At 41.6% G+C, this 27,725-nt stretch overlaps 1 protein-coding gene across 1 annotated transcript; it reads right to left on the reverse strand.

Annotated features, from left to right (window-relative positions):
* Window positions 1–229: 229 nt before the first annotated feature.
* Window positions 230–27,377, reverse strand: C6 (complement C6). The gene is made up of 18 exons (XM_063180157.1): window positions 27,170–27,377; window positions 25,483–25,640; window positions 24,507–24,663; window positions 22,080–22,224; window positions 21,344–21,485; window positions 20,369–20,507; window positions 18,226–18,426; window positions 16,259–16,499; window positions 15,465–15,587; window positions 14,350–14,516; window positions 13,188–13,413; window positions 11,859–12,030; window positions 10,830–10,941; window positions 10,257–10,389; window positions 9,099–9,290; window positions 8,474–8,564; window positions 6,747–6,988; window positions 230–4,833 (listed from the first exon to the last, which is right to left on the reverse strand). Exons 1-18 carry the CDS (start codon window positions 27,197–27,199, stop codon window positions 4,652–4,654), a joined length of 2,853 nt encoding a protein of 950 aa, XP_063036227.1. The 5' UTR covers window positions 27,200–27,377; the 3' UTR covers window positions 230–4,651.
* Window positions 27,378–27,725: the final 348 nt, after the last annotated feature.

The raw sequence follows: 27,725 nt of genomic DNA on the forward strand, positions 1-27,725 counted from the left end.
CTAAAAGGAGAGCCAAAGATGATTAACTTGGGTGCAGCCATACACCTTTTGGGGCCGTCTCATTTGTGATAATCAAGGAATGAAAATCAGCTTGTTCAGATCTATCTGCGTTGGAAATCTTCATGGCAACCCACATATGAACACACAGCCTAGGGAGCTGTTCAAACCCCTCACCACCCTTGTAGTAAAATTGACATCTGTGAGCAAAAGTTTCAATGATTTAGTTCAGTTTTGGTTCTAAAAACATGCTGTTTGTGGCATCTTTATTCCATAACCCTTCATCAGTGAGACAGAATTGTTTCTGTTACAGATAGAGTTGAAGCTTCCCTTTTCTGAAAAAAATAGTCAACGCTTACTGCTCAAGGACATCTGGGTGAGGAGAAATGTGAGGGACTTTTGCTCCCTCTGAATACACAACTGAGAATGTTGAGCTGGAGCTATCATGAGTGCCACAATTTATACTGCTGCTGGAGATGCATCCCTGCCCTTTCTGGAGTGCAAACCTGAGAGTGCAAACTTGAGCGTGCACTGGATCGCAATGGCATCTGCCAGAACTTACTGGAAAAACACTGGCTGAGACAGTCTCTGTTTTATCATTCACTGAGAAATTGTTACTAGCAAAACCACTGGTGCCTATTTTCTACTGTGTTCACAATGTCTAGCAATTTTGCATTTAATAGTTTTATTTTGCAGCAAAATCTTAAATCAAGAGATAATTACCACTCTCACAGCATCTGAAATATAAAGCCACCAGGATAGAAACATTTAATACCAGATGTTTTCATATTTGCAAGAAGGAACAACAATTGCTATAACTAAGCCATGGGTCATTAGCGAAAGTTTGGCAGTTGATATTTAAACCTATATATTTGATTTACCTTCAAGCCTTTGAAGAAAACTCTGGATTAGCCCCGTCTGAGGTTGCATAAGGATAAACATTATAACAGACACTATTCAGTTCTATTCTATGTTTTCTCAAATTTTGCATTCTACATTACAGTAAGTATTTATACAGAAGCTGGGGTGAGACAAACAGCAGTGCTACTTGTCCAGCCATTGAATCATGCCTCAGCTGTCGCAGTCCCTGGTAAGTGTAATCTATATTCATTACATACAGTCTTGTGCTAGTGAAAAATTAGGTATGTTGGAATTTGTATGGAAAATTGTGTGGAAATGCTCATTATATTTATTTTGAATGATGCTTCCTCTCTAATGTTAAGACCAAATAGATGGGTTTTTTCTGTGCAGTTGAGAAGCTGCATTACCAAGAAAGATGTCCTTTGAGAATTGGCAAGGTCTCTGTGACCTAGGTTACCCTGATAGATGCACTTCAGGTATGCTGTATCTTCTCCAATTATAAGTTATGGCCCCAGGAAATGGTACATCAAGCCAGGTATGTTACTTGGAACTTACAGTGGCAAAGGAGGGATGGTTCACAGTGAACCAGAAAACTATCATTACCTGGTATAAGTTATCACTTCTAAGAAAAAGACAGATACTGCAGGAAATATTAAAGAACTTCAGTCCTTGATCTAAGGATTGGGGACCCCTGTGACAGAGCACAAGAGCAAACCCAAAGTCCTTGTGAAGTGCAATCCTGACCCTACTGAAGCCAACAGTAAAAATCCCACTTGCTTCAGCATGCTGAAAATCCTCTGATTCAGCATGTTGAATCCTCTGGATTCAGTATATGGCAGAATCATCCCCTTATTAGTGAGGGGCAGGTGATGTCTCCGTTCTGTGCTGTAATGCTCAACTGCAAAACAGAAATTATGGGAATAATCCCCATCAGCAAGAAAGAGCAAAGCAAATCTCACTGCAAGCATTTGCACAGCATACAACCACTCTGAGGCCAGAGGTGATGGAGAAGTGGGGGCAGTCAGAGAGGACCTGGCTGCCTTCTGTTTGCCAGAAAAATAACTTCATCTGACAATTTATCATGGTGAAAAATATCAGGGATAAAAAAATTCCCTTTATCAGAAACTTTGCTAGACAAACTGGAATCAGAAGCCTGTAATGAAAGGTTAGTATTAAGGTTAGAGGATCAGGAGCAAGAAATCTTCATTGTTTGTTGGTGGTGCAGAGAGCGTACACAACCATTCTGAATGATTCTTTCTCCACAGAACACAGCCAGCAGGAAGAAACAAGGGCACTAAAAACCAATCTAAACATAATCAAATTTGCAACTCACACCTAGGTCACCACTATGGTATTATTATAGATTTTCAGCTGGAAGAAAGAGCTAAAGAACTGCAAAGAAAAGACTATCTCAGACTTTTATAATAATTTTTACTATAAATTTTAAGCAATAAAGCATAAATTTATTGTATTTAGCATCAGGATTAATTTCTTCTTTTTCTTGATTAATTTCTTCTTTTTTCCATCAAGTTGAGACTAGCTGCTGCTTTAGGGAGCTTGACAACATCCCAAATATGTTTCTTTGTAGGGAAAGATAATCACTTCACATCCAGCTCTTTCCCAGCTCCCAGGTGACTTTGCCCAGCCCCTGGCAAGGTGTGACACTTACACACAGGGCAGGTTGCTCAGTAATGGGCACTTCTTGGGCATCGTGCGCCAGGTGAGCAACTGGCTGATGTGTCTGATGTAAAGGATTGTAGTGAATAGAGTCACATCAGAGTGGCAACTGGTCACCTATGGGGTTCTTCAGGGCTCCATCATGGGCCCTGTCCATCTTCAAAAGCAACTTTGGATGCAGGACTGGAAGGGATACTACATCTGTAGATGATGCTAATTTGGGAGGAGAAATCCTTGTTGAAAGGGCTGGTCAATCACCAACACTATGAAGTTCAACAAGGAAAAATGTTTGATTCTGCACCTGAGACAGGGCAATCCTGAATGTATGGACAGACTGGGGAAGGAGGTGCTGGAGAGCAGTGCATGGAAAGGGACCTGGGGCTCCTGGTCAATGGGGAGCTGAACAGGAGCCAGCAGTGCCCTGGCAGCCAGGAGGGCCGGCCCTGCCCTGGGGGCATCAGGCACAGCATCACCAGCCGGGCAAGGGAGGGGATTGTCCTGCTCTGCTCTGAGCTGGGGCGGCCTCACCTCGGGTGCTGGGGCAGCTTTGGGTGCCACAGTGTAAGAAAGACGTGAAACCATTAGAGAGTGTCCAAAGGAGGATCATGAGGATGGTGAAGGGTCTGGAGGGGAGGCTGTACAAGGAATAGCTGAGGGCACTTGGTCTGTTCAGCCTGGAGAAGGCTGAGGGGAGACCTCACTGCAGCTACAACTCCCTCATGAGGGAAAGAGAGGGCACACACTTGTCTCTTTGTTGTGACCAGTGACAGGACCAGAGGGAATGGCTTGGAGTTGTGCCTGGGGAGGTTTAGGTTGGCTACTAGAAGGTTCTTCACCCTGATGGTGGTTGGGCACTGGAACAGTCTCCCCAGGGCAGTAGTCACAGCACAAAGCTGAGTCCAAGAAGCATTTTGACAATGCTCTCAGGCATATGGTGTGATTCTTGGGGTGTCCTGTGCAGGGCTGGTTGGACTTTGATGATCTATATGGGTCCTTTCCAGCTCAGCAAATTCTATGATTCTTTTCTATGGAGCTTTTTTCCTGATTGTCATTGTTCTAATGTCTGTTGGTAAAGAAGGAAGTGGAGTTCAGTTTTCCCCTTCTTAAAAGGCAGATTTATACTCAGATTTGTGAAATTCTGCATGCTGAAGAGAAAGTTCTAGTTGCAACTGCTCAGAAATAATTATTTGTGACCAAGGAATGCCGGGGGCATGGACTATGGCTGGGTTGGGGTGCCCCATACAATTGCTCTCAAGTTTGATGCTGATGCAGGTATATGCAAGGAATCTAATTGTGATGTATTTCTGCAGACTCCAAATACAATCACTCCAAGTAGAGCCACATATTGCAGTAGGACTCTGCCCAGTGCATTGCTCATTAAATATTAATTTTATATTTAAAGTACAGACATTCTTAATTCATGCTGAGGGGTACTATAGAAATTCTCCAAGCTTTAGGCTTCAGGCTTTCTGCCTAAAGCTGAAACCCAGTGAACAAACACAGAAAGCAAACACCTCCTCCCTTCAGCCACTCCAATTAAAAATCACATCATTTTGATAACTTCACTCAGTCATTGTGTAATTATGGTTTTCAGTGTTTGGTTTTGCTCCTTCCATTTGTACCATGACTGCAGGTAGCTTCCTGCTACCCCTTTCCCATTTGATGCCAGAAGTGGTGCTGAAGTGCTTGCTCTGTCTGCCTGTGTGATTCAGCGAGTGAGACAAGAGTGAACAGCAGTCACAAGCACAAGGACAAAGCAACAAATGGCTGAGGAAAGGAAAAGTCTCATCCAGCTCTAGGGGAGACCAAAGGCAGTATTTCTTTTTCTCCCTTTCCATTTGTTCCCCTCCCTTCCTCTGAACATTCCCAGAGGTTCCAGCAATGACACAATGACAAGTTACACCCTTATACCCCTGAGCCCAGGTCATTTTCAGACAGAAAACCTCACTGCCACCCTTCTCGCAAAAAGCTGTTAAACAAGCTGGATTATTTTTTTTTCCTCATCCTTTTGTTTTGATCCACTTCACTTATCCTTTCATAATCAACCAAGCTTTTCTGTGGGTGGCTCAGTTTGCATTTGATGCAATGATCATGGTGTGTTCAGAGAGCAAATGGGTTATTGCAGGCAGCTCCCCTGCTCCAGCACCTGCAGTTTGACGCCAGCACACTTCATGGCTGCCAGCATGCAGTGACTGACCATCCTCCTCCTCCCTGTCGTCTCCATTTGGATGCAGTGAGGGCGGATCTCTCCTTTGGGGCACTGGTAAGGCATCAGGCAGGAGCACTGGGTCTTTGTATCTGGGAAAGAATGTGTGGAAATATAGCAGCCAATGCAATGACTAAAGCCAGATTTTATGCTTTGATGACATTTCAAAGTCCAACAGGGAAAAAACACTAGTGGATGTTTGTGATATATTAGTTACGAAAAGCCTGTAGTGCACTCACTAGATGGTTGGATATCAGGAATAGAAGCATAATCAGCTTTACGTAACTGTTTTTTCAGCAATGGCCCATACAAAAGGAGAATCGATCTAACTATTTTTACCCACTGGCTTTCCCTGACTTTTCTTCTAAACAAAGATATATTAAGTTGACTTTCTTTTCCCAATTATCCTTGAACACAATCTTGCTATGAAATGGAGTCTTAAGGTCCATATTGTGTCAGCTCCTATTTCATTAAAGCTCTCTTTATGAATACTAAGCTACCTACTGCTGGCCTGTGGTAAAGCTCTGTCCTCCTGGTTATTTCATTACCTATTTCTGATCTAATCAGGTTCTGACTCTTTATATTCTTTCCCAGAAAGTCCCTAGGCAGAGTTTCTGCCTTCAGTTTTTTAAAGCATGAAAAATGTGTGCTTTCCTCCATTTAGCTTCTTTCATGGTACTGCAGTATCTTCTCTGCAGCATGTTCTGTCCCTGTATTGATACCAACTACTCATTTTCAGGGAAAACAAAATATTAATTTCCTAAATATTTGTGCACACTCATGAAAAGTGGACTTCTGTGGAGATGGTAAAGAGTCCGGTTCTAATCTCTTGAGCGCCACACTGGCAACTAATCTTATTTCTTTTTCTCCCCCTTCTCTTATTTTTCTGAACAGAGCCCCTCTGTAGGCTTTCCAGAGAAAAACACTGAAGTGCTGGCACAAGATCCAGTTTGAAGACACTTGCACAGTGGAAGCAGAACTAGGCCTCTAAGAGGCTCTGGAATAAGTAATTTTTTTTTAAAATACCAGCTTTTCCCCAGAAGCACATGGAACCTAGAGGTTCCACCAGAGCATGTCCATTGATGGACACACCTGGTCATGCCCTCTGCTTGAGCCCACAGGGGACAGCAGGCCATGCAGTAATTTTACACCCATATTTACTTCAAATTCTCTGCTGCAGAAATCTTGCATCTTCAAAACAGAGGGTTAGGATTGCTGCACACTGCTGTTGCTCTGTTTGTCATCAAGCAGACCAGGTGTGATAAGAATCAGATTTGTCTCGGGCAGCAAGGGACAGAGTGAGTGTGTCTGTCACTCAGCCTTTGCCTGGCAAACATTTGATATGAGCAGAGCCAGTCAGCTCCTCAGACATTTACAGAAAAATCTACTGCTCATATCACCTGCTTACATAGTAAATAGCCAAGATGCACAATATTGTTTAGAAAATAATCCTCTTAGGTTTTTTACCAGCTTAGCTAGTTCATTAAAACTCTTGATAACCACAGTTTTCACATGTGAGTGTTTGCAAATTTTGCCATTAAAACCCCATTAGCCTGATGGCCCCAGTCTTGCTTTTGAAGTAGTATCATGATTTAATTTCCCAATTTAATTATATGTTATAGAGGGTGTGGCCCCAAATTAATTCCTGAAGTACAAGCTAGGAGCTAGTAGCCTTACAAGGAATGGGTCAAAATGTTACAAACTACATTTTTTGTGATTAAAGATTCAAATATTAATTCTCCTGAAAAAGTTCTCTTAATTCCCAAGTTCCTCTAGTGCCTTTCTAATGGGAAGTAACAACACTACTAGTTGTGAGTAAAGGGAAAAGGTACATGTCTAAGTGTAACCCTAGGTAGCAGGGACACAGGACTGACCACACTTTCACACTCTGTGTGCCCAGAAGGACTATGACATCTGTAAATCCTGTTCTTGGAGCAGTGAAAGTCAGCACATTTTACTTTTAGATCCAAAGGGATGGCTGAACCTCACCATTCAGAAGTCATACCTTGACAATCCTCCCAGTCATAGCAGGTGTCATAGCCACAGGGTTCTTTCTTCAAGCTATTTGCAGAGAGCTTTGCCCTCTCAATAGCCCAGTCTAGGTTGGAATTACCATGGCAAGGGCCAGCATGCAAGAAATGAAATGACTGCACTCCAAGGCACATTTCAGCTGAGTACTGACAGCTGGGCTTGGTCACATTCTGTTCAGAAACAGCATGTAGCACACAGATGTCTTCTGAGTAGTGGCTGCCCAAAGGAAGAAAATAAAAATTATTTTAGCAGGCTATGGAACAAGTCCATACTTTTAAACAGTACATCAGCATTGGATGAAACACAGCAAAGCCATGGCCAGGCTGGAAATTCACCTGAAGACCTAAGGCTGCCCTAGCACTGCAGGACCTGGACCTGATAAAACAAGTGCTGTGAGATGGGGAAACTTTGGTCCTATCCAGCCATTGGGACGTGAAGGACATATGTCTGTACAGGAAAAAGGAGAGGCTGTTACCTCCACAAAGATGGGAAATTTCCGCTGGGCCTGGGCGGCTTTTCTGAGTTAATGCATCCCTGCAGCTGTGTGTGCAACTCTCTGCGACACACAGGCGTCTTGGGACCAAGGGCAGGCAAAACCAGTCATGTGGCTTGTCGTTTCCTTTTGTTCTGTATTGCTCTCAGTTACTGAGTGAATTCATTCCTTGAAGGTGCATGCATTTCCAAGCAGCATCATTTTGTGGAACTTAGTCATTTTGCAGAAAGAGGATCATAAAATCATAGAATGGTTTGGATTGGAAGGAACCTTAGAGATCATAGTTCTTGCATGCTCTTTGTGTATGGTTATAACATTGGAGAAATAGAGAAGAAGAGTTTCCAGGAGTTTCCAGGAGGGTCTGTTTCCAGAGGTCTCCACAAGCAGAGAGCAGTGTAGATTAAAAGGATGAGCTGTGGTGTCTCATTACAGTAATGTAATTGGGCTCATTAGAGAGAGCATTGCCCACAGATCGTGGGAGGTGACCCTGCATATGAACTCAGCCATGGTGAGGCTCATGTGGAGAGAGCTGTGTCCAGTTCTGGGCTCCTCAGCAAAAGAGAGGCATGGAACTCCTGGAGCGGGTCCAGTGGAGGATTACAAAGAAGATCAACGGACTGGAGTACCTCTATTATGGGAAAAAGCTGTGGAAGCTGTCCCTGTTCAGCCTTGAGAAGAGACAACTGAGAGGGGATCCCATCAGAGTCTGCCAGTGTCGGCAGGGAGGGGACAGAGCAGGGGCTGGGCTCTGCTCGGTGCTATCAAGCAAAAGAACAGGAGACAATGGGCAGTGAGAGGTGCACAGAAAATTCCACCTGAACATGAGGAAGAAGTGGATTACTGTGGGTGGAACAGGGGTGCACAGAGAGGTTGTGGAGTCTCCCTCACTGGAGACACCCAAGTGCCATCTGGACGCAATCTTGTGCTGTGTGCTCTGTGATGGCCCTGCTCGAGCAGAGAGGTTGGGTCAGGAGACCACTGGGGACCCCTCCAACCTGACCCATTCTGGGATTCTGTGATTTTTTTTTTTATTTCATAGGCTACAAACAGGACTGTAATTTGAATACAGAGGAACAGCTAGCTAGCTAATATCTGAATAGAGAGTAGTCTTGATTTGCAGTTGTCTTTTCCTGCTTTTCCTGTCCAGTGTCTCAATGGCCTCTTGGTCTATCATTAGAGAAATTTTGACTTCTAATTACAGCACTTACCCACAATCTTCTTCTGGAGACATACAAACACATTGAGATCCAATCTGCTTTTGTCCTGGACTGCAAATACCTCTAATTTTGGTTAGCACATCTGAAAAAACAAGTGAGAACTACTGTAACTAGTAAGGAGTGAACAGAAATATCTTACATTCTTACCATAAAACCTAAAATGGATTAATTTCTATTTGTCCTGAGTTTCTCTTTTCAAAAGCTCTCTGGTTGGCATGCTACAAGTATTTTCATCAGTCTTTGTAAAAATCACTGGAAAATAACAAGAGCAGCTAAAGTTTCAATAGAATGCATTTTCCTACTTTGCTTTCATAAAGCCTTGTTAATGCAGTTGGGGTTTGGTTTGATTTGGTTTTGATTCTAAGCAAACAGTTGCAGTGTCTCAATTTCATTATTAAAGTTTACAGTACATTGCATCCAAAAATTCTGAACTTAATGCAGAAGTTTAGAGCTGAAATTCTGTCACCATGGGAGACACAAAGGAAAACTAAAATTAATGAACAGCTGCTCTATGTCTTAAACCCAGTCTTCAGCCTTTTAACTCTAGCTAGCTGAAATAAACAGCACTGTTAATACTAGCAATATGGAAGCAGTAAGTATCTGCAGGCATACTAACCTTTTTCACATGTAGTAGACATCATAACAGGAGGTGTCCAGGACAGATCTTTCCCACAGGTATACTCTGTGTGACCAGTGACTATAAACCCAGCTGGGCAGCTCAGCTTCATTGTTTCACCAATGTTGTACTGCTGCTTAAATGGGGAAATTGTGACAATCTCAGATATTGGTGGCCTGAGGCATACTGATACTGTAACAAACAATTAAAAAAAGCATAATTCTAGTTAGTTTAATGCTCTGTAGATATTTACAGAAAGTCATAATGCTTTATCTGAAAAACCATATAAAGACACTCAGTAATACTGAGCATTTGTCTGACATTCAAAACTTATACAAATTTAACATAATCAAGTCTAGAAATTCTCAGTGCACTGTCATAGTCTTTAAATTATTTTTCAAATAATAACTAAATAATGACAAAATGTTTCTAATGTATGCCAATATAAAAATAGTAAGAAAATGGCATTTAACAACATATTTTAATTTTTCATTTGTAAATGGAAGAAAGTCAATGGCAATAGAAAGCTCATAAGTATATTCAGGTACTTATTTTTGTTAAAATGAAGACTAAGTCAATGAAATTATACCAAGGTTTAGAGAACTTCTGAAATCTCTCTTGTTAGCAAACACAAACCAATTTGATCCTTAATTCTTAACTGACTTATAAATCCTTCAAGGTATTGATTTATAGTAGAGATTTTCAAGGCAGCCTGGGAGGTTCATGTTTAGAAACATATCATCCATTTAATATAAAAGATAGTAGACAAGTTTCTGTAGGAATGATTTCTTCTTCATAACTGTATCAGCCTAAAGATATCTATGTAAGTCTGAAAACAAAATGTGAGTCCTTTTGTTAAAGCTATTTAAAACTAGAAAAGAGAAGGATCTTGCTGCATCCATTTGAGGATTTTCTAATGCACTGCATATTACAATTTCCTTAGAAAGCACATAACAGTAACACTTCTAAATTGAAAGAGGAGTGATGTAGTGACTCACGATATTTTTACCATGTCTACATTAAATACCTTCTTAAAATGTTATCTTTTCAGATATGTTAGAGATTTGTTTTTAAAAGACCTTTATTAAAATCTTTTTTGTATGTTTTCTTCCCCTTCTATTTTGTTGGTGTGCGTTTTGTTCATTTTCTCTTTCTTACGTTGGCACTCAACATGTTGCTGTGTCCAGGTTTGATCTGGCAGGCACCGAAGGTATTGGTAGCCAATGAGGCTATATCCACTCACACAAGCAATTTCAACTTCCTCCCCAACAGCATAATGGTTCTTTTCACTCTTAAAAAAAAAAAAAAAAATTAAAAAAAATTGAAGAAACCCACACCAAAAAGCTCTGCAAGGATCTATGGTAACGAGACTGGGCATTGTCAAAGGAAACAATAGCAAAATCCTGATAAGATGTAATGAATGCATGCATTTCCTACTCTGAAATATGAGTCATCCACTCACCAATATAATGATAACTTTTTCCAGTTGCAGTAACGGATGTCATGGTTACCAAACAAGGATTCAAGGACCACTTGAAATGAATTTTACCTTGACTTTTCTTCAGTTGCTGGTGTAGTGTGGTGGGCTAGAGTCCTGCAGCATTCTTTAAACACAGCGCTTTCACTAGCACAGTAACTAGATTGGATATCAGGCACATACAGCCGAGAAGCTGCAAAATTTCCAATCTCTGCAACTACTACACTTTCTTCTGTATCATTTTTCATGCTCACCCTGATAAAGCCGTATTCTGGTGGGCCTGGTCTAAAGCATCCAGACTGAGGTTCACCGATCAAGACATTCTCCTCTCTCCTGGCTTCATCATCATTTATACAAGGAGCACCTCTGAAAAGTGAAAATTTGCTGTAAGGCTGTTTCTTAAGCATTCATGTCACCAAGTAACCATGGCAGAGTGCCAGGAGAGTTGCAAGTGGGTCATGTCATCCTCCCCCTTTAGTTTTATTCTGTTAAATTAAAGATGGTGGATAAAATTGCAGGTTGATAGGGGGGAGAGCATGAGAGCAGTAAAAAGGTGCTAAATACATCTATCAACAAAATTAATTAAAGATTTTTTTACAGCAAGAACAAGAGGCAGCAAAGAACAACATAACAGGAAATCTCTTGATAATCCATGTAATTCCTGTTGCCCCCAAGCAGTGGTTAAATGTGGCTGGTCTCTCATGGTGTCTAACTCGGCAACAAAGAACTGTGGAGCCCACTGCTTGTAATTCTCTCCTGTTCACTGCAGAGAGGAAAATACCTGAAGCCTTGGGCTTGAAGATGAAAAAAACTGAGCCAGTTTGGGGCTAGGATTTGAAGTTGAAACCATACTAAAAAGGTACATCAGGCATACTTGAAATTGAAATATGAGAAACTTGGTAGCTTCATCCAAATTCTCTCTGTGACTGAGTTCAGAACTAAACCTCTAAGAAAAGAGGGGATAGGGATAAAAATAGAAACTGAACTCCAATGAAGAGAAGAAAAATATTTTCCTTGGTTTTGAAAAGAAGCCACACAAAGTATCAAACAAGATCTACAGACATACTTTAGTATGTAATTCATCAGCAATTTTCTAGGAATAAAAAATTATTAAATCCAAATGTGAAGCAAATTGCAGAGATTTTCAGAGTTTTCCTTTTCTATGCTCCACCAAAGAAATTGAGAGGGAAAAGTTGTCTGCAATTTCTCCTTGGCAGTCACAGAGCCACTGTGGAGCACTTCTTAACCATCCCATGACTAAGGAGATCTTTTGACCTTCTCACCTGTCTGTGAACACAGAGATATAACAGTCCTCCTCTTCTTCCCTCTGCCCTTCACACGGCTTCCCACCGTTCATTGGGGAGGGGTTATTGCATTCCCGGGTCCTCCTTCTTTTGAAGGAAGCATCACAAGGACTCCACTCAGACCAGCAACCCCATCGGCCATCAACAGCAACTGCAAGGAACAAAAGAGACACCATCTTTTATTGGCAGGCCAGTACCATACACAATATTTACTTTAAGGCCACATATGAGAGGGATGATGGTAAATTCATATTATCCATTTTCAGAAAATTTGAAATTGTTAAGTTTAAGGGAATAGATTGCATCTAGAAGGTGAAATTTTCCAAAAGGTGTCCAGTCAAATTCCAGCTGCTTCATAAAACACAAAAATACATTTACCTTTCTATTTTGGTTGCAAGTAACATTAAAACTCAGAAGCAGCATATTTTATACTTTTATTGCACTCAGAGATATGTGTGTTTTCATGGTACCTACAAGTTTCTTAGATAGATCATTATTTAATGAGTTTTCAAATAAATCTGAGTTTTAACACCATGTCTAAACCCGAAATCTACAACCTATGCCACTTACATTTAAAGATTACTATTACTCTTTTCTCTTAACCCCTGGTATCGATTACCTGTACCACCATGCACACCCTCTCTTTCTCTGCATGCAATAGACTGTCTGTATCCATCTCTGTCTTCAGTTGTTTATTTCTTTCAAAATATTCCTCCATCAGGGTCAGATAATGAGAACTGTACGTGCCTGAGTGACTTTAACTTATGTTTCCTTTTGATTGGGGAATATAAATATATATAATGTCTCCTTTGTTTCCCTTAGGTATGGCACTAGTGCAAATTTAATTCAAAAATGTTTTTGCATTAAATTGCTCTTTAAATTTTCCAGAATAATTATAGTCTCTGTCCTTATGACAACTGAGTTTTCCTTCAAAACTGTAATCAACAATTTTTATGTTCATTAGCCATTCAGTCTTAAGCATAATAGGCTATAGGGAAAACTAGCAATGTTAAGCAATGAGTTTCTTAATTTTTTGCATCAATTATCTTTGATCTCAGCTTCACCCTTATTGCCGAATAGCTCATTTCAGGTTACCTTAATTCTGTAGCTAAGGGATATTTTACCATGCCTTACACTCTCTTTGGAGTCGTGGCCATTTTTCATTTGTAATCCCCACATTTATCCTTATGCTTTTTGGACATCACCATGTGGTGCTGTGGATTTAGAAAGGGCAGGCTATGGCAGATCAGCCCCCATGAGGAGGCTCCAGAAGGCCCCGGTTTGCAGGCCGCCGCCATGGCCCAGTACCTGCGGTGTAGCCAGGAGCCCGCGTCTCGCAGTTGGCGCCGTAGGTGCCGGGTGGGCACAGGCAGAGGCACCGTGTCCCCAGGAGCACGGCCTGGCCGTTGTTGGGGCACGGGGCGCAGCGGCACGGGTCCAACATTCCCGCCAGCTCCCGCAGGGCCCTCCGCAGGTGGCGGCGCTTGGTCACCGCGCACGGCACGTTCCTCACCAGCTCCACGATGGGCGACACCTGGCAGAGAGCTGTTCCGTCAGCGGGAGCCGAAACACAGCAGGGCCCTCACCAGAGCAGCTACAGCTTTAAAAGGAGCTAGAGCTTACATATGAAGCTGTATCACACAGGAATTGGGGATGTTTTAAATGAGCACAGCAGTGCTGTATACATATGAAGGTTATCATGTTCATAATGCTTTTATCTCCCCAATTTAGGACTCTGTGCGCCAGGGCAGAATCAACCAAGTGGGATATTATGTCTTAAAATTCAGGACACTCTCTACCACACATCACATGTATGTACATGTACATGCGCTGTAGGGTTTGCCTGCATCCAGTCCCTGTCATGTCAGACATCCCTATGTTGCCTTCAGGAGTTCAGCAGCTGCAGCAGGATGTGGTCAGCCAATCCCTCATGGATCCCATCCCTCAGTGGATGCTGCTTTCAGGCAGGTTTTGCTGTTTGCCTCGAGTGCTGCTGAGCAGCTGCTGCACCAGCTGGGGAGGGAGACAGCTCAGTGCACCCACAGCGGCACTGGCACACTGCACTAAAGAAGCAGGACACAGACAGAGAGCATTGCTGTTTTATTTCAGTTTAGCTGTGTGACACACTTTGCAACATAGGCCCGACAAGGGAATGATGCCATGCGGTGTTTTCCTGCACAGTAACTAACCCATGCCTATGCCTGAGTTCCTGCTGGTGCCAGAGCAAGTAATTCACATTCCTCACTCTTAATCTCGCTGTCCACGGACAATGCAAAACTGGTGTGCCTTATAAACCAACATGCATAAGAAGCTATCCTAATTAAAGTTCTGTATGTTTATGTTATGCCCATATTTATGTACATTCATATCAGACATATCATCATCCCTGTTTACAGGAAAAAATTATCTACACAGCTCTGAGGAGCAGTTAGTCTTTGCTATTTCAGTGTTTTTCTTGTTCTTCTCTTACCTCAAAATCAATCACCACAGGATTGTCCTTTGTTGATTCCAGCCAGTCTGTGAAGACTCTGTGTCCTGGAAAAGCCCCCTTTTTCTCCCAGGCCAGAGCTGCTGCATACTCTGACCTGCCACCTTTTACCAGGGAAATTGATCGTTCAGCTGACTCCAAAATGGAACCTGAAAGACGATTTCATTACAGTATTTTCAGACAAAGTCTTCCAAAGACAGCATATGTGACAACACAACTATAAGAAAAAGCGTAAGAGGATATTAAAGAATATACTAAGATTAATTTTCTGGAACTATCCTTGAAAAGATGAAGTCAAAGCTCAGAAGAGCTTTGACTTCAGCCTGTGATAATATTCCAAATGAAATTGTTTGAGACCTGAACCATGGGGAAATACAGAGTGTAAGACAGTAGTGGAAAATGCAGAGGATGCAACAGCCTCCTCTAGAGCACACAGCATAGTAGGAGGATACCTCTAGAACACACAGAATGGCAGGTTTAATCCTTGCTGCAAACATCCAAGGCACTAATCTATTACTGAGGACAAAAACATGGTGGAAGTGATAAAATTCCTATCCTTAGTGATGCAGAACATGACTCTTGCCATTCTCATGGAAAATGCACCAGCCTTCTGCAGTTCTGAGACACATTTCTGGAACCCTGGTAGCTAAATGTCTGCTTGGCATGAGGAAGGTGGGAAGGGAAAGCCAGGGACTGTGTTATTGCAGCCCAACTCTCTCAATGAGCTCTGAGCAACCCTTAAAGAAGATCAGGAACTGAGTCATAGACACAAATTTCTAGCTTTGCTCATTTATCAGTTCAGCATTCCTGGTCCGGGACTCAGGGTGAGGGGTGGTGTTTAGCAGATCTGTGACCAGCTAGAGAGCCAGTGACACCAGATCTCCAGTGATGGCACTCCAGAGCAGAGAAATAGCACACCTATATCATAATTTCTTTTGCAAATGAGAATGTGATTTCAGTGCTTGTATCAGAACCAGACACCAAAACACTGGCTGCTCTGACAGTGGTAGAAGAGCACCTGTAGTTCAACAAAGCTGAGGGAAATGATATCTCTCAGGGTAAGTAACAGGACATGGCCCTGTTCTCATCATGGTCACCTTCATGGGTCACAGTCATCCTGTTTGTGGTGCATCTGGTACTGACTTTCTTTTTCTTCCAGAAGAGCACACGCCGGGTTGTTTCTGTGCGGACACACTCTGTTGATTCCTCAACTGACAGGCCTGGAAACACCACAGAGCAGCATCTTTATCAGCACAGCCATGACACATGGCAGGCACCATGCCCCACTGAGGTGAGCCAGCAGCTTCCCATGCTCCTCACCCGCCCCTGGGCCCTCACTACGGCAGACACCTGCTGCCCCACATACAGTGCTGGACAGAGGCGTGCTTCAGCTACACTCCCATGCCCATGCAAGTTACAGCAGTGCCATTAAAGGTCACACCTTTTAACTTTAGATTTCTGTTTTTGTGGTGTTGTCTTTTCATTTTGAGAGTCCAGCAGTCATGGGAAAATGTTAAAGTAATTTCTAATCCAAACCATCAATTTTGTTGACTGCATCTGAAAAGTACCCCTTATACCTCTCAGACCTCAGTCCTATGCTATAGGAACAACTTTTCCTTGTGGCACCTGGTCTTGGTCTGAAGATCTTAAGTGGTTTCACTGAACACAGTGACATTTACCAAATAAGGAATCTCCTGAACTTTTCAAATACAGTGTAGAGCAAAAATTTCTTCTTGCTCTATATGTAAGCAATGTGAGTAATTAATGAGTCTTTGAAAGTCTAAAGAATTTTTTGCTTTTGGGGATCTTACTCTGTGGTGTAAGACCTAAAAAGAGGGATAAGAAAAGCTGTTAAACAAATAATGATATTTTCTTGTTAAAGATTACGTACCCGAGTTCTGCAGTTCCTCAGAGCTATACTGGTAAAGAATATCATAGGAACCACCCATCTTCCCAGAGGTGTAGTAATGAGTGCCAAAGTCATCAAATATTCTGCTGTATAAAGCATAGTTGTACTCCAGGGGCAGGTGGTTAAGTGCTTTTAGAAAGACATCTGATAGCTGCAGATCTGACTGTTTCATTGTGAAGTTTGCAACAGAAATTACTTTATGGACTCTAATAAAGTTGGAATTCTAGAAATAAGAAAAGGGGAGTCTTAGCACCTTCAGTGGGAGGTGAGTGCAGAAACTAGAGAAGCCAAGAGTATTAATATCTTATTTACATGTATTTTAACATATAGGTCTGAATGAGACGCCCCAAAGTGCAGGAAAATTCCTCTCTCCTCTTAAATGATCAGTATAACCTTCTTTTTTCACTATATAAGGAAGTGTTGCAAATTTACTTGTAGGTCTCTCAAACATACACAAATACACATCTACCTACAAACACTCACTAATACAATTTATGGAGACAGAGATAAAAATAGAGGCTTCTTGTCTGATACAGTACATAACACAAGGAAGATCCAAGGTAATAATCCTGCTGTGGATTTATTAAGAAAGGACTTTAAACCATGTCATCTTTAGCCAACACCAGACTAAGTTATTGGTGGGTTTCTCTGGTTTCACAGAATCAGGTCTAGGTTAGAAGGGACCTTAAAGACCACCTTCAGAACAGGTCTAGGTTAGAAGGGACCTTAAAGACCACCCAGGTTCAGCATCACTGCTGTGGGCAGAATCAACTTCCACTGGACCAGGTTGCTCAAAGCCCCATCAAACCCAGCCTTGAACACTCCCAGGGATGGGGCATCCACAGCTTGTCTGGGTAACCTGTTCTTGCATCTCACCACCTTCCATGACAACAATGCTGAAAACCAACATATACTCAGAATAACTTTTCTGTTGGAAGTTTAACCTAAATTAACATTTTCATAATTAGCCCTGATCTGAGCTTAAGCCAATAAGAAGCCACTGTTCCCCCAAAATAAACTTGCCAATTGTACAAGAGAGCTGCCTGATGTGTGTACATGGGCATGAAAAGTGCACAAGTTTCCAGCAGTTGGAACTTCAGTATAGTTGTATTCAAACTAGAAGCAATGGACTGTTCAAGCAATCAAATTGCTTAACCATTAGGACAAGTGAGGAAGGCCTGCAGCAAACTTCCATCATAGGAAATCTTAACATTAAGACTAATATTTCCACAAAAGTTTCACTGTAATTGCATTAGAACTCCTGGGTTTCAACAGGACTTATTTTAGTTCAGTGCTGTGGCCTTTCCCATGCAGAAGTGCAAACAATAGCCCATCATTTACGGTCATTAAGTTATAAAAATACGTAATCTTTTACCCTACCAGTATTCATTTGCTTTCAAGGCACAGAATCTTATGGGAAAAATGTCATCTGTTCTGAGAAACTTTTCTGTGGGTGTGCTGTTTCTGAGATTATCTTTATGACCAAAATGCATCTTGGCATTTGAGACTCCAGCATGAGACTTCAATATGCAAGTCAGTTACCAATTAAAAGATAATGTAGATTCATACCCAGTACTTGCATATGTACAACATTCTTGAGTGCACGTCCTTTATTTTTTGAGTTGTCTGCTGCTGTTAGATATTATGCCCTCTTAATCTGTAATTAGGATAGGGGAAGGAGTGGCTTACCCAACATGATAATGTCAAATCTGTACTTTTTAAAAATGGAATAAGCCTATGTTTTCTGTACTAGGTGCAGAAAACCATGATGCATTAGAAAAGGTATGTTACAACCAGGAATAGGTTGTAATATCAGAAGAGAATTTTTTCAGTAGCTAATTCTAGCAGGCCAATGTCTTGATAGGGAAAGTAGCCTTTGGCAGCTCAGTTCTGAAATGAGCAGACACAAATCAACTGAAAGAAAGAAACTGAAGGCAACATTAAATTACCTTCTCATAAGAGGCTTCAATAGCTTTCTTGAAGGAGGAAGAGCTTGTAACCTGAACCCGTGTCTTTTTTGAGAATAAAAATGGGATACCAGAAGAACGTTTACCACTACGAGTGGATGAACCACTGTAAGAAGTGACGTGACTCAGGGGAGTTAAATCTTTGTAGAAATCTGATGTTACATCATCCTCTTCATCTGTTACCTGGAAATTCAGTAAAGCAAAATGTGTTTGCATAAATGATAATATGAAAGGGAAAACTATTAAGCAAAGAATTCTTGATTTTTTCATGTTTTTTAATGGAAAAAATACGCCTTGATTATTTGAGATGTGAAAGTAAGCTACACAAAAGATGAGACTGAGAAAGGCTGAGAGGCAAAATGAATACAAGCTAAGAACTAGACTAATAGTTGTTTGTACAACCACAAAAAAGCATGTAGCACTTTCCTCTAAAGCTTCTCACCCCCGGGCCCTAAACCTTAGGAATATTTTTCAGCAAGTTCCAACACACTTTTAAAAGAATTCCAGGCATGTATGTTGTGTCCACATCATGACTACTTCCCAGCCCCATGGCTTTTATATCATACAAGACAGAGTTTGGTGCTTCCTGTCCTCTCTTCTCAATTTCCAGCTAGAAGAATGAACAGGATTCCACAGGAGAGTCTCAGAGTATGCTTGGACTGTTAGCACCTATACTGCATGATGGATTGAAGGCAGATGAAGAGGAATTGTGATCAAACCTGCTGACTGAGTTGGTAAACCTCCAGTGGTGGTGTTGAGCAATGTACAAAGACAACCTCAGCATCAGATCAGAAATTATTTATTTCCCAAAATTTGAGAAAATCCCTGTGTCTTTTTGAAAAATTAGGAGGTTTTTTCCGTCCTCTAGACCTGTTTGCTTCATAGGGCTGCTAAGGATTTTGGGAAATGAGGTGGCCCATTCTCCTCCCCCACCTTCCATTTTTCAAGAAATCCTATGCTTTTGGCAGGAAAATAGACTGGAGTTCACAGGAGGCCCAATCCAGTGACTCTTCTATATGAGAAGCTGCTCTAAATGTTAAAAGCTAAAGATGCACTCCTAAAGGTGAGTTTCACAAACCCTTAACAGTTCTGCAAATGGACATCAGTAACTTAATAAACTTTACTGGCTATAAAAAGACCTGGGCAAACCAAAGGTTGGTTTTCCCATCTGAGTATTTCTGCAGACAGTAATTTTTCACCATTATTGATAAATCCTACATGTCATGACCAATTCAATTGCACTTTCTGTGAAATGTAGCAGGGTGTCCTATTTTCAGTTGCCTCTGTTAAAGAAATCCTAAAATCTCACAACACCTGTGGTGAAAATAATCAGTTTTCATCCATTAGTTGAGCATTTTTTACATCCTGCATTCTTGTTTTCCCAGTGCAGCATCTACTGGCTTCAAACTGGGCCTGCTCCTATGTACACAGCCAGATGTTGTGCCCCAACCACAGTATTCAAAGCATTTTCTGAAGGCTAGTGTCCATAAAAGAGATATTAGTGGTTCCTAGATTTTTTATTAGAAGTTTCCAGGTTCATGTTGGTCATTCCCCATTTGGTCCTGTAAGCTTCCTCTCCAGGCTGTGTGTATTTTGTCCTCCTGCTTTCCAGACCCAGTGCCTGCCTCCTTTCCTTGCTGCCCTGTGGAGGGGCTGGGCAGGGAACAGGCAGGACTGAGGGGTTGAAATGGCTCAGGTAGGAACTGGATCCCAAGGCTGCAGGTGACAGGAAGGAAGCTGGAGCCAGAGCTGCAGCCACTGGCTCTTCAAATACACAGAAGTGATGCTGGAATAAGCCTTGGAGCTGAACAAACCTCTGCCTAGATGATGTCTGGCTAGGAGAAGGCCCTTGGTACCAAGTTGGAACAAAATAAGGCCGCAGCCACTGGAAGCAGGAGCAGCTCAAATCAATCATGGTGACTCTGATACATGATGCGTTGAATTAATACAGATCTGAAAACCACGAGTGAAATGTGAACATTTATCCCCTTTCCACACACCAACTGAAGCACCAAGCCTCACCAGGTTGAGAAATTTTGTTCTAAAGCATACAGTACTACCCAACATTAATTTGGATTGTGATTACAGCAAGGGTTTCACAGTGGGAGCTGCTGCTTGAGAGTACCTGAAAGCTGACAGCCTCCAGATTTGCAGGGACACGATACAACTTCCTTGTGTCATTGCGCTTCACCGTTGTGCACCGCCCTCCGTTGAATGAGTTGCCAAGAACTTCCCCTCGGCTCTCTCCTGAGAAAATGTGAAATCTAAAAAAAATTTATTAAACAATTCCAGAAAAATGTATGGACTTGAAACATTTCATGGTATACAGCTGCAGTGAGGTATTGTAGATTCGACTGAGGGCATGAGCATCTGGGTCTTGCTACTGCTTTGAAAGGAATTACAAGAGCTTCTCATTCACACTGAATTCACCTGAAAAATTCAGTAGCATCAATCCAGTTTCCCGCTTTCCAGCAGTGCCTAACCTTACTGATAACCCCAAAGTCAGCATAAGGTAGGCAGTCTTAAGTGGAGAGCCTAAAAATGTTCTAGGAAAATGAGCTACTGGTTCTCTATTTCTACCATAAGTGATGTTACTGGACCACAGTGAGTTCAAAATTCAATTAAAAAATGCAAATCTGCTAGGGACAGGCATCCCATGCTTAGGCTTTATATTCCTTTAATTAATAGTGTGGAAGTAGCTGGCATCCTGTGAAATGTCACACAGACAAACAATATCTGTAGAGGAGCATCCTTAAAATCTCTGAAGCACTTGTCATGATATACAGGTAGGTAATTCCATGAGCTGGAAGTTGCCCATACGTGCTCTGGTTGCTGTAGGACAAAACAGATCACCTGGGGACAGTGTTCCTCGACACCTCCTCATCTGGTCTACCAGCAGTGCAGAGCAGGACTGGAAGATGCAGCAGGCCAGTCCTAGTCTAATTTTTTGGTTGTATTTTTATAATTTCTTGTCGGTTTTAATTTGAGATATTATATGCTTTAATGAATGCTCTCACATGCTTACTGGGAATTATTTTGTTCATGCAAATTAGTGAGGTAACAACTAAAGCTTACAAAAAGATTAGCAGAATTGGCTTACCCACTGCCTATTAATTGCACACCTGGGATGCTCTCATACTTTCGGTTACACACAGTCTTTTTCCTTCCACAGTTTCTTTCATCAGAGTTGTCCCCACAGTCATTTTCTCCATTACATTCCAGTGTTTTTGAAATACAGCGACCTGCACCAGAGAAACAACAGCAGCAAATGTTCATCATGTCTAAATGCAGAAAAGGGCAATCTTTTTCCCTTGCAAAGGTGTGAGCTTGCCATAGATGTTAACACTGAATTAGTATAAAGCCAGGATTATCCCAATTAAGAAATTATTATTTCAATTCTGTGAGTTTTGCCTTGTTTCAAAGTTGCAAAGGCTTAATTTTAAGTTTGGCAAAAGGATATGTGCATAAAATTATTTAGTTTAATCAGGTATATAGTCAGAAACCTAATAAAAATAGTGAGAATTTATGTTCAGACAAACTCTGCAGTTACATTTTTATATGAAAAATTTGTGTAAAGAAATATAATTGGAACAGTGCTACTGTCCAGCTATCATGACCATAGTGACACCTTGAGCTAGGGACTATATTTTAATTACTTATAGAAGAAACTGAAGAGATAAGCTGTTACTAATACATATAAAATCCTCACATAAGATTTTTTCAGTGGTCCATTTTCCCTGGAATTTACGCACAACATGTATGGATGTCTTTTGCCTCACCACCTGAAATTTGACTAAATGGTAACACTGCAGTTACACAATGGGGCTTGTCATTACCACTCTCACACCGAAACTTATTCTTGCAGTCAACTTCCACTATGTTGCAGAGCTTGGCTGGGAAACACGGACGGGATTCCACCAGTGGCTCGGTACAGTCCTGGCCCCCAAACTGGGATGGTCGCAGGAGTGGCCGGGTACGGAACTGAAAGGCAGAGGAAACAAGCCCAGGGCTGTTTTTGTGAGCTGTTTGTAGCTAAGTCCCACCCCAGGCAGAGCCACACACTTCAGTGCTGCTGAAGATTTATCAGAACCAGAGCCCTGAAGGAAATAATCTCTCATTCTTGTCCTTCCATTCTGCCGTGCCATCATCCCAGGTGAGGCAGGCAGGGAACTGGTATCCAAGAGCCTCATTAGTCCTGATGGAGCATAAATTATTCAACTGCAGACTACTTGGTCTGCATGACCAAAGGAATCAGAAATTCCATCCCTGTATCTTCAAGATATACAGTAGGAAATGAGGTGAGAACAGGTTTACAGAGACTTTTCCTGTTCTTTACCATCTCTGTTGAATTAGAAATATCCTGACAGTGACAACCCAGCTGGTTTGACTCCCACATGTGGGACCACTTATCTAAGGAGAACTGGATGACTTGAGAGGACAAAAAAGCTTTTCTTGAAAGTTTCTGGGAGCTCATTGAGTTTTCTTTCCCTGAGGCAGCACCCTCCACACGAAACAGTAAAGTTGGAGGGTGGTAGATAAACCACTTCAGATGTATTTTCCACTCCACTTCACAGGACTTCCGGTGAGACCTGTCTGCGTGTGCCTGAACAGTTTCTCCTCTAAGAATTTTTCCCAGCAGTAGAAAAGTACAGTCCCTTGCAGACTTCCCACCCTGTAGACAGACCCTGGAGACAAACAGGGCAGGAAGATTCTTGTAGTAACCAAAATCAGTAACCAAGTGACTCTGAAGGGAGAGTGCAAAGAACAACACCAGAAAGTTTTCAAGCTTGTGAGAACCATTCCTTACACTCCATTTTGGTCCTCTAACACTCACTCATATTATTTGTCAGAGCTTCCACTTCTTTATGCCTCCCCATCAATGGGAACTTGCTACACTAAGAGTCGACTCTTACACTCCAGGTCCTCCATTCTGTTGGTTATTCCTATTTATAAATGACACAAGCAATGATCTTTATAGTTTGTAGGGGAAAATGGACCACAGTCCACAGAAACCCCTTTTAGTTTTCAGAAGCAAATATGTTGCATCAATACTTAAAACTAAGAAAAATTAATACATTTATATAGTATTATAAGGTAAGAAACTTGGACTTATAAGAGTGTATTGAAATCAGTTCAGTTGAGAGGAACACTCCCTTTCACCTCTTGAAGCTTTCTGTCTCCCAGTCTCTCATTGATTCTCCATATTTTGCTCTCATACTGCCCATCCTACTTGCAACCCCACAGGCTGGTTCACGTCTCACACATAGAACTGCTTTTTTATGTCTCTCTCACCCTATCTGGGCATCAGAAAGTTAGATATTTATGTAAAGATATACTTATGATGTCTGGCAGATTTTTCAGGGCTGCTTTTCAGGCATGGATTTCTGAAACCAAGTGGTACATGTGGAGGGACATGGGCTGTGTCTGTACAGAACCTCGGAGCTGCTCCCATGGTCAGCTTCAAAGCTCATACCCACCAGCCATACAAACTACCCCACACAATCTGTGTCACTTCCCTCTATCCTCTACAACCTTACATTTGACAGCCCTTGGTCTGTTTAGGTCAAATTCACTTTAACCTGATGTTTCATTTCTTCCCTCTCTACTGACTCACCTAGAAGTGTCCCGTCATCAACAGAGAAAAGCCCAAGGGGAAAAACGCCGTCCTGGGTGTTTGTCCCACAGATACTAGCACATCTGCTTGTGGAGATGGGGGGATTTGTACGTGCTATGAAGGTCCAGGGAATGGTGCTCTGTATTTCTTAACAGCAATCTCAAACTGATCCTGACAATCAGCGTAAGATACAGCCTGAGAGTTTCTAGCCAACAGCACTTAGGGTTTGTTGACTCTTTTCAAGAGATTATTTGATTCTATTTTTCTTGTCTTTAGAACTTAAAGAATGTTATGGGTAAGCAAAGATTCTGTGACATTGTCCTGCTTAAGCCTACATGAACACTCTACAGTTGAGTTGATGCTTGGTGTGAAAAATTCACCTTTAAATATGGCAGTGGAAACTTTGAAGCAAGTTTATGATAAGCATCACAGGCAGTCTCATAAATGGATTTACTCTAGTAAAACCCCTTTCTGGTTTGATCTGCTTATTTTAACTTGTTCTCTCCAGCTCCTACTGTATAATTCATAACCAATTTCCCTTGATAAGGTAAACTCTCATTTTCCAGATTAATTGCTGTAAAGCTGAAACAAAGAGATCTCTTTAGCATAATTTCTTGCATTTAGCCCATATAATGCACTTTCTACCTACTTGTTTTTTAACACATGGGTCACATTCTGACCAAGGGCCAAAGTCTCCAAGCTGACAGTTGATAGGACATGTTTGCTGGTTACATGTACGAGATTCTTGCTTTGTGCACAGCTGGTCGCAGAAGTTTTGGCTATAATATTCATCCATTCTTATTTGCCTAAAAAAAAAGTTTAAAAATATGCTAGGAAAGAATAGACAGAGTGTAGGTGTTCTCTACTTGTAGGTGAAGGCTGACAAAATTATTTGAACCCAACTAAGAAACCCTGAGAGATAATATGCATTTGCAGAATGTTGATTACAAGAAAAATCCAAATATGCCTTAAGTTTAAAGAGCAATTCTTTGTGATTCATGTCACTTCAGATGTCCCAGAGGATAGCTACAGACAGAGCCAGGAAGAAAAGAGGGGATTTCTCACAAGTTTAGATTACACCACAGTGAAGCAACAAATTTGATGCTGCTGAATCTTTATTTGACATCATCTGTTGTCATATAACTAATGGTGCAGGGAGGAAATTTGGAGCTCGTTCCTGCTGTGGCATTGTGCCAGTGCAGGGCCCCCAGAGCCTCCTGTGTCCACAGGGGCTGAGCACCCACAGCACTCTGCCAGCAAGGCCACTGCAGGACCTGGCTGTCATTGCACTCCCCTCATTACATCCATTAGCAGGTACATGTTTGTTTGGAGCCACTGCCTCCTAGGATTAGAATGGTCTGAGTTGGAAGGGATCTCAAGGATCATTGAATTCCAGTCCTCCCCTTCCCTCCCTGCCTCATGGGCAGTAATGTTCTAGATACTGAATTTTGTAATCTTAAAGCATTGCAATTAAAAGATTATCTATTTATCTGATAAACATTTGAGCATGACAATTTTTCTCAATATGTTGTGGAAGGTGGAGCTTTGGACACGGGTGCCACTCTCCAGAAGTGTTATGTTTCACAGAGAAGAAATACAGAAGCAGTGAGGTGTCTTGGCCCTACCTGTGCCTGGTCTGCGTGCCCAAATTACAGGTCTGTGAGCAAGCAGACCACGACCCCCATGGGTAATGCTCACAGTAGCATCCCTGGCTGCTCCCAATCAGCAGGCTCAGCAGGACCAGGAGCGCTGGCACAGTCATGCCCATGCCAAAGGCGTCCGTCTGCAGACACAAGCAACAAAAGCTCAGGAAACCGTCACTTAGTTATGCCACAGTTCTTCCAGAGATGCCTCTTCTAAAATGCAGAATCTATAAATCTGCTTCAAAATACAAAGGCGCTAAGCAGGGCACCTAGAAAGGGAGAATCATGCATGACAGACATAGCAGTAACTCAGGCAATACTTCAAGGACCAGAAGTCACAATCGGTTTTTTGGCCACTTATTTATCAGGAGTACTAACACAATTGTGCATTATTTCTGTTTCAGAATTTTATGTATTATTTTGAATGTGACAAATAAAGATCTGTTATTGTTCTTCATTGCTTAGAATATCCTCAAAAATATTTTCTTGAATAGGAATAAAAATATGAGAGTTTATCCTATACAGTATGTAAAAAATAAACAAGAACATAAGACTAGGCAGCCACATCTATTAGCCTGTTACCAATTAATTTTCACATGCCTATAAACACCCTTTTTATAAGCATTTTATTGCAGTGAATTCTCCCTTCTCAAAGTTTTGACTAGCCTGCAAACAATCACTATTCAAAGCTCATCTGAATTTTCCACCAGAAAGAGAACATCTAGCCTGTTTCTCACTCCAGTGGTCAATCAAACTTTATTTGCTGGGACAGAGGGTTACAGCCAGTGTTTAGGAAGTAACAATACTTGGTAAACTAAAAAAAAATCTAGAAAAAATATGTATTAATTAAAAAATGCAAACCTCATAATGAGGTTGAATCAACACTAAATCTGATAGGCTGTTACAGTAGAGAATTATAAATTTGGTTTACTTCAAAAATCCCACCCCAAATTCAGCAGAACATTTAAAAATCAAAGTATTTGTTTCAAAACAATACTTCAAAATATTTTGTTTCCAGAAATTTGAAATTAATTGTGCAATTGTTTTTTCTTTAAGGTTTTTAGCCATGTATGCTATTATGATTTTTATACTTTGCCAAAAAAAAAATGAAATTGCATCAAATCCAAACATTGCTTCCTCCCTTAGCAAAGAAAGGCAGTAGATTTTCACACTGTTGTGCAATGAGAACTTGCATGACTTTTTACATGGAAAGCTTATGAATGAACAAACCATTCAGAGAAATTTAAGTATAATTGAATAAAAAATATGATAAGGCAGAGGAAGTAGAAGTCATGCCAGTGAGAAGAGAACAGATATTTTCTTTTTCCTTCCCTGATTTCCTGGCTTCTTGCACCCACAGTGCCAGCTTGGAAAAGAGATGAAGCCCTACACAACAATTACTGGCTTTATTCTGTCACTGTGCTGTACATGGAAAAAACTCTTTATTCTTATCAGTGAGCAAAACACCAACCCATCAGTGCATCAGAAGCCATATGCACCCACCAGTGCATATAAATACTAGCCCATGAGAGAGTAATTAACATTTTAAAGAAATAGAGCAAACCCCACATGTTTGCAAACTTTTCCACAGGTCTTGTAACCCGTGTGCATTGAAGCCAACAAAAACAACAAAAAAGTCCTCCTTTCTAACTTACTGTAAGATTGTTACCTGAAAAGCCAGTGTACATTGCAGCCTCATGCCAGCCTGGTGTGGTTTGCTGCAGTCTTTCAAAGGAAAGGCTGAGGCTTTGTTAGGTTTGGTTATGTTTTAATGAAGGCAAATTGATCTGGTGGGAGGAGTGCTCAGAACGAGACGGCCTCTGCACCTACACACCCAGGGAGATGCGTTCTGCAGAAGTGTGGAGAACGTCCTCTGTGCACAAATGCAGCTGCCCAGGATGAGCCAAGAGGAATCAAAGCACATTTGCATCAGGCCACCACAGTGACTCAATGCTCTGCAGGTCTCCTTGTGCTGCCCCAGGGAGCTGCACAACCTCTCTGCCTTCAGTCTGACAGCGGGAGAGTGGGAATTTGGTAAAAAGGCTCATGCTCGTAACTCATTTCTGCTTTCACAAGGAAACAGGAGACAGAGTCCAGGTTCAGGCAAGACACCTGTCTGCTGCTGCACCATCTCCACCAAAGGGAGGCTCCCAGAGAAAGCAAAATACATTTGAGGTTATTTACAACTGTTTGCCTTTTGCCCTCCGTGGCGAGATCTGTTCTCT

This window comes from Melospiza melodia, chromosome Z (assembly GCF_035770615.1).
Source record: "Melospiza melodia melodia isolate bMelMel2 chromosome Z, bMelMel2.pri, whole genome shotgun sequence".
In the NCBI taxonomy this organism is placed as follows: domain Eukaryota; kingdom Metazoa; phylum Chordata; class Aves; order Passeriformes; family Passerellidae; genus Melospiza; species Melospiza melodia.

Coding starts and splice junctions, on each gene's coding strand:
- C6 (XM_063180157.1), bottom strand. CDS start 27,199: ATGAGGCTGCAATGTACACTGGCTTTTCAG. Junction 14,517..15,464: donor GATGACTGTGACCCATGAAG/GTGACCATGATG, acceptor ATCGTCTTTCAG/GTTCCATTTTGGAGTCAGCT. Junction 10,390..10,829: donor CAGAATACGGCTTTATCAGG/GTGAGCATGAAA, acceptor TTTTTTTTTAAG/AGTGAAAAGAACCATTATGC.